The sequence below is a fragment of the Salvia splendens genome, chromosome 11 (assembly GCF_004379255.2).
Source record: "Salvia splendens isolate huo1 chromosome 11, SspV2, whole genome shotgun sequence".
NCBI lineage: Eukaryota > Viridiplantae > Streptophyta > Magnoliopsida > Lamiales > Lamiaceae > Salvia > Salvia splendens.
In genome coordinates this window covers 21868388-21875946 of record NC_056042.1, presented here as the reverse complement: position 1 = coordinate 21875946, position 7559 = coordinate 21868388, and the positions used below count along the sequence as shown (strand labels likewise).

The 7559-nt window shown below is 41.3% G+C and overlaps 2 protein-coding genes across 2 annotated transcripts; one reads left to right on the top strand and one right to left on the bottom strand.

Annotated features, from left to right (window-relative positions):
* Positions 1–534: 534 nt before the first annotated feature.
* LOC121754589 (putative uncharacterized protein DDB_G0279653) lies at positions 535–1338 on the bottom strand. Its single transcript, XM_042149923.1, has one exon. The coding sequence runs from the start codon at positions 1336–1338 to the stop codon at positions 535–537; it is 804 nt and encodes a 267-aa protein (XP_042005857.1).
* A 4856-nt stretch (positions 1339–6194) lies between these two features.
* Positions 6195–7079, top strand: LOC121754588. Its single transcript, XM_042149922.1, has one exon. It carries the CDS (start codon positions 6195–6197, stop codon positions 7077–7079), a length of 885 nt encoding a protein of 294 aa, XP_042005856.1.
* The last annotated feature ends 480 nt before the right edge of the window (positions 7080–7559 follow it).

The following is a 7559-nucleotide window of genomic DNA, read 5'->3' as shown; positions in this document are numbered from 1 at the left end:
GAAGTCGGCGGGGTACATGAATTTGTTTACCTTAACGATTTCATCTTCCAAAATTCCCTCTGGGTGAACGTAAGACCCGTCTGCTAGCCGTATCACCATACCAGTTTTGAAAAGCTTAGCTTTTCCCAGCTTTTCGTATACAGAATACGGCATAACATTGATGGAAGCCCCTAGGTCGCACATTGCGTGCTTCATTCAAACGTCTCTGATGGAAATTGGGAGCGTGAACACCCCTGGGTCAGTCTTCTTTAGTGGAAGATCACTTGGTTGGATCACCACAGTTACATTTTCTGCTTCGACCATCCTCCCCTTCTCAGTGACCTGTTCAAGGGTACTAGACTCTCCTTCTTTTATGACTTGATCAAGGGCGCTGGACTCAGAGCCTTCTTCATGATTGGGTCCGTCTACGGGTGTTGGAGAACTCGCAGATGGGCTTTGATAAACTCTTCCTGATTTTAGAGATACTGCATTGACATTCTCTCGCCCAGTAGGTTGTTGTACTGTAGCTGGAATCTTTCCTTCATTTCCCTTCAGCTAGCCCAGCGACATCGCAACTTGAGATAACTGCTTTGTCAGAATCTCCAACGCCGCTCGTTGCTCTTTCTGACCCTCCTGGATTTCCCGCATCGCATCATTAGGATGGTGCGGTACTATCATATCTCCTTGGCCATTGTTGGGGTTTCGGTTGTATCTTTGATTCGGTGGTCCCCCACCGTAGTTGGGCTGCGGGTAGTCAGATTGCCCATAATGCTCTTGTTGGTATTGTGGCTGGGTATGCTGTTGGTTGCTTCTCTGGTGTGGCGGGACATAACTCACCATTTGGTTGTTCCGCTGCCTTCCCTGGTTGCTTGACTGGGGGACTCGCTGTCTGTATCCCCAATTTCCTTCATTCTGCCTGCTTGACCAGTTGGGCTGTCCTCCACTGGAGCAGTTTCCTTGAGGTCCACTTGACCAACCTGCTTGGCCTCCATGCATTCTGATCCCTCCGTTATTTGTCCTTTCCTGGTTTCGTGCTGGCCAGTTGGGCTGCCCCTCAGAGGGTTGCATTTGCTGTGTCGAGGGTTGAGGTGGTTGGCTCTGACTCTGATCAGTCCACCTAAAGTTAGGGTGGTCTCTCCATGGAGCGTCTCTCTGTTTTCCCTGGATCCAATTGGCATTTGCATTCCAGTGGCCTACGGCATTCACTTGGGGTTGCGGCTCCACCTCAGGGGGGAACTCGCAATAGTAATAGTGATTCTCTTCTGGCGGTGCCGGCGGCGGCACATACTGGTGCTCCTTCGGCGCAGGCGGTGAAGGTGCTCTGGATTTCTCTACTGCCTCTAACAGCTTCTTCTCCATCTGTTCAAATCGAGCCTCCAGTTTCTCATCGTTGCGCGCCTCTGTTGCGTGCACCGCACCTCTTCGGTACTGGCCACGGGACGTCTCGTACGAGCGCTTGGCCTCAATGAGCCTCTCCAGGACGTTTTTGGCTTGGCTGAATGGGGTCTTTGAGAAATCCCCCTGAGCTGCTAGGTTGAGATCATTCTTGCTATTGACCGTCAGTCTCCCGTAGAAGATCGAGTAGATCTCCCGCTCCCCTAGCTTGTGGTTAGGGCATGCTTGAAGCAGCCCTTGGAATCTATCCCAATACTGGCCGAGGGGCTCATCATACTCCTGTCTGGCTTCCGTAATCTCCCGCTTGAGGGCACTCGTCTTCTCGATGAGGGAAGAAACGATCTAGGAAAATCATTCGGAACTTAGCCCATGTTCTGATGGACCCTTCTGGCAGTCTCGACAGCCATACTCCAGCATCACCCTTCAAGACGAAGGGGATAGCCTTTAGCCTATAGTCTTCAGATGTAGATCCAGCCGGTACAGGTTGGATGTGGCAGTATCTGCAAAATTCCTCCAGGAAGGCGTAAGGACACTTCTTCGAGAGGCCATAGAAATGGGATAAAACGGCCAGTACTCCTGACTTGATTGCGATGGTCCGCATCCCAGGAGTGATGACGATGGAATGGGTGGGCTCCTTTTCATCATGTCCGTGCAGGGAACTAATTCCTGAGTCATTGTCGACGATGGCCATCTCTGCTTCTGTTTGTTCAAGTGGTGGTGGTCTAGGTTGCGCGTTCTGCTCTCCTTCTTCTTCGCTGGTAAGTTGATCAGCGACTTCTGCTGCGGCTAGTGCGGCTCTGTAACGAGTGGTAACTACGCCGGCTTCCTGGACTCTCCAATGAGCGTTAGTGCCTCTGTGTATAAGGGGGTAATTCCAGTGGCCACCGCGGTGGTACCTTCTCATCAACAAAAGAAAAAACAAATGAGAAAAGAAAGAAGCAAAATTATATACACCTATGCGCTACACACAAACATAAAATAACACCATGATTCCCCAGTAACGGCGCCATTTTGGCGGGCACACGGATAGCGACTGCGGGATATGGATTTTTTATTCAAGTTATATGGAAGAGATAACTGAACCGGATGGATCAGTTAGCAAATGTCGTTGCCACTTGATCAAGTTGCTCTCGCTCTCGGGCACCACCAATGTAAATTATAAACTCCCAATTTTGCACTACTTTAACAGTAAAGCGGCAAGTTCGGGGTCGATCCCAAAGATAAGCTAGTGTATCGAGTGTGTGCGTAGTGAATAGGGTTTTGGCTGCTGCCACGCTTTAACTTTGGGAGTTTTTAACTACTGATTTTACTTTAGATAGAAAAGTAACTAACTACTTGCTCAAGGGAATTTTAACTACTCGGTCAAGTGAATTTCAGAACATTAACTAATTAGAACAGTAAACATGATGACGAAAACAGAACAACTTCGATTTTATACTCAAAATCCAAACGAGTACATCGATCATGCGGAATGTAAAAAGCTCGAAACTTTAACTACAAAACAACTTGAAATTTAACTAAGCTAACACTTCGGAAAATACGAAAGCAAGTAAAAACCGAGAAGATCCTCGGTGGGAAACTTGAGATAACGCCTACAGATATAGAGTATTCTGTAGCGCTCACTTCGGTCGCCCTTTAACTAAACGTTTCTCTATCTAAGCTATCTAGAGAGCTGAGCTAAACTAAACTATAAAACTGAAGACGGAAAGGTAAAAGCTCTTTTTTTCAATGTGGTGGCACATCCTCTATTTATAGGCTCGGCACGACCTCCAGCTGGATAACGATCTTGGCAGGGAATATTCGCTCATGCTGAGAGTGAGTGACTTATTGATTGCTACGTGCTTTCCTTCTAGAATGACGACGCTTTTCAGTAACAGATTCATGACTCAGCTCCGTCCTTGCGTCTCATGTATCGGCACGTGTCCCCTTCTAGAACGTTGTCCTTGATAACAGAATGATGCGCACCATCCAGCTCATTGCCTCACATGTCCTTCTTCTGGAAGCCAGTGGTCCCCTCCTTGACTGCTTGATTACCCCCCTTGATCAACTCCCCCGATTCCTGGCCTTTTTCGCCTATTGTACTTGCTTGATCAGTTTGGCCTTGTTGCCTTGGTCAAGCGGCATTCCTGCACATTTAACACTTGCTTTGCGCGATAAAACCGATCAAGTAGCGTACATTTTACCCCTAAACCGATGCATGAAATGGGCCTTATCAGGAGGTTTGTGGGGAAGCAAACCATATCCCACCTCGGAGAATGAACAAGAATTGCAAGCATATATATGGGCTACCCCAACTCCATTAGCATGAGGCCTTTTGGGAGTGACCCAAAAACAAATTCGTACGGGCTTGACCCAAAGCGGAACAATATCAAACTAATATTGCAGTCGACGATCCTAACAATTAGCTAGGAGGAATGAAACTTTGTAGATATTTTCTATGGAAAAAGTTTTTTTTTTTTTTTTTTTTTTTTTTTTTTTTTTTTTATAAATTAACTTCATATATTTATATCATATATATGAAGGAGGAAATTACAAATCAACTCCTATAACAAGGAGGAAAGACAAATTACGCCACCTAGGGTTCGAACTCGAGACCTCCAGGATGGACGCGGTATCCAGCACCCTTTACCGCTAGGCCAAGGGGCTTGGATATTTTCTATGGAAAAAGTTGTCAAAAGTTTATTTATCATTTTTGTGGAGGTTATTTGGTGTCATTAAAGTTTATCTATTCCAACACTTTTTTCTCATTTCTTGTCTTCTACTCCCTCCGTTCCATAGTAGTAGAGTCAATTCTTTTCAACACGAAGATTAATAAAGAGATATTAAATACATTAAGTGAATAGATAATAAACTAGGAAAGAGAAAAAAGTTGAAAGAATAAAGTAAGAAAGGGAATAAAATAAGTGGGGTAAAAAGTGTCACTTTTTGCAAAATAAGAAAATGACTCTATTATGATGGAACGTCCCGAATTGGAAAAATGACTCCGTTACTATGGAACGGAGGGAGTATGATTTTATATTTGTTTCAACTAATAATTTGGTTGAAACTTAGGTCTTTTATGTTGTTTCTTGTAAAAACAAGTATTGGACTGTCTACATCGTACAAGTATTCGTATCAATTTGTTTCGAACTAAAAGAAATAGTTGTTATCTGATCTCTCGTTTCATTATCAATAGTCGTAAATAGTTGTTATCTGATCTCTCGTTTCATTATCAATAGTCGTGGTAGTTGATGGTACAAGTTTTAATGCAAAATTAATAAAGTAAAAGAGATTTTGAAAGAGAAAAACATTTGAGATATTTTTAGTAGTTAATAAATTCACTTTATTCAAAAAAATTAAAAAAAAATGAGAAAAAATTATTTTAAAAAATGAATAATTTTATTGAACAACCTAGAATGAAAATTTTGGACCATATGGACAAAGTATATCAATGCCATAGCACAAATCGATACATCATCAATCCCAAAACAAATTAGGTTACTTCTCTTGATTGCTTGCATCATAATATAATCATCAATCCCAAAACAAATTTGGTAAAAGTTATTCGTATTTCTCTTGATTGCTTGCTTGCTTTGTAATACAAACCGATACATCACCAATCCCAAAACAAATTAGCTAATAAAGTGTTATTCCCTCCGTCCTCCGTCGCACTGTAAGAGCATCCCAAAAGGATGAGCATCTCAAAAGGAAAAGTTAAATGGAGAGATAAAATTATATAACTATTATATTTATCTTTTTTTTATAAAAAATTATTCTTCAAGGAAAGAGGTAGTTGAGAAGGTTTATACATTTTTCCCATTTCGAAGAGGTATATTTATCTCTCTATCAAAATATAGATAGTTATAAGTTATAACTACCATATTTGTCTTCTTTTCATGAAAAAACCATTCTGTACGGGGTAAGGTATTTGAGGAGGTATTAAACTTTATATTTTTAGCATGTTATGTACTGTATTATTTAATTTTTTAAAAATCATTTATATTTTTATATACTCCCCCCGTCCCATTAAATATGCAACGTTTGCTTTTCGGCACGTGATTTTATGTAGTGTTGTTTTGTGAGTTAATGAAGAGAGAGTAAAGTAAGAGAGAAGAAAAAGTAGAGAGAGTATTGTTTCTATTTTTAGAAACGTTTCATTTTTAATGGGACAGACCAAAAAGGAAAACGTTTCATTTCTAATGGGACAGAGGGAGTACTTTTTTCTTTGGAATGTGTTATTTTTTTAAAAGGGAGTATATTTCACATTTTGAGAAGGTAAATAGATTATATACCTCTTTCATTTGTCTTTCCTTGTTAGAGAGGCTATAAATAAATCATATTTAACGGTGGGATATTCCATTCAAAATGAGGCATTTTTTTAGCAAAATATATTACTTACTCTCTCTTATTTAATCCTTTCGTATCACTTTTCTATTTTATTCTCATTTCTAAACACTATTTTTCTAATCTCGTGACCAAAAGAAACGCATTTGTTTATGGCGAGACCGAGCGAGTATTTCTCTTGATTGCTTGCTTCATAATACTTTCATAGATTCTTGAGCCAGTATCCATTGGAATGCGTGTCAATATGCATGTATAATATGTATCCATAATTGAATGTCAACTCTCCGGATCACACCCCTCATCAATCACTAAACAAACTAGTACAAAACAAAGTAGTGCATTATTATTATTTTTTTGAGGGCTTATTATATGAATAGTCCACATGCTTCACTGATCCAAATCATTGACCTCAAACAAATTCAACAATCATCATATCCCAAATTATACACCACCTTATCCTCCTTCAAATTAAAACAAAATAATCACTCTTAGCTCTCATGGAGCACCTCAATAATATCTACTTCATTTTGATCGAATCTGTGACTATCATATTTTCATGGAAGAAACTCTTCACCCAAATCACCTTTGCCACAATTCTCCCCTTATCTCTCCTATCTCTTCTCCATGCACACATCTCCAAGCTCCTCTTCTCCAACATACAAAACCCCTCTTTTAACAACATTAACCCTAATAAATGGCGGGTTTTTCTCTTCAACGCAGCGTATATTGTCCTCTTCCTCGCGCTCTCCTTGGTCTCCACAACTGCAGTGGTGGAAGCCGTCGCGCGTGTGTACACCTCCAGCGAGCCGCGTTTCACAGAGGTGATGCGTGTGGCGCTCAAGGTTTGGAAAAGGGTCACGGCCACGCTTTTATGGAGTTTATTACTTCTTGTTTCATACAACGCGGCCGCTTTCGCATTGATATCTCCGTGGATTCCGTACAGCCTTATTTTCTTTAGCGCTTACGCGGTAGGGTTCGTGTACATCAGCGTCGTATGGCATCTGGCGAGCGTGGTCTCGATGTTGGAGGACCGAGGAGGGGCGGACGCCATGATCAAGGGCATGGGGCTCGTGAAGGGCAGGATGGTCATTTCAGGTGTTGTATTCTTCTTGCTCAACTTGTGCTTTGTTTGGGTTGAAGTGGTGTTTGAGAGATATGTTGTGGTTGGGATTGGGAGGAGGATTGGATGTGGGATTGTGTGTTTATTGGTGTTTTGTGGGATAACATTGTTGGGGCTTGTTACTCAAACGGTTGTTTATTTTGAGTTCAAGTTGTATCATGGTGAGATTATTATAATCCCAATCGCAAACTCCAAAGATGCAAGAGTTGATTTGGGTGATTATGCTCCCTTGATCAGATCTAATGAGGTGGATAGATGTTAATATATTCAAAATAGTTCATCATCTCTGCAACTTTTTTTTAAAAATTCTGCTCTCTCGTTATATTTTTATTTTCCTAGTACTTAATAAGTATGCACACCACATGCAAGGATTCATTATATTAGATATAATATATCAAACCTATAAAGACGTGATTAATTTGGCAGGATTTTGAAATTTGAGGTGGTTAACTTTTACTTTGTTTATGGTGGTATAAACTATAGGGTGATGCTAAATAGCTGATAAGTCGTATTCTAGGCCTTGGTTACGGGTCAGTATGATGTGCTTAATTGATTATATTTGCAAAACAGTTGTTTAAAGTGTGCAGGTTAAGCATTCTAGCCAGTAGGGAAGTTTCGGAATGTTCAGGTGAAGGAGGCGCCAGCATGATCTCATATTGATCAGTATTCGTGCTAAAACGGCTTGAGATGGAGAAGACGGATAGCTGGGACGGATTACCCACAATTAAGGGCAAAGAAGTCA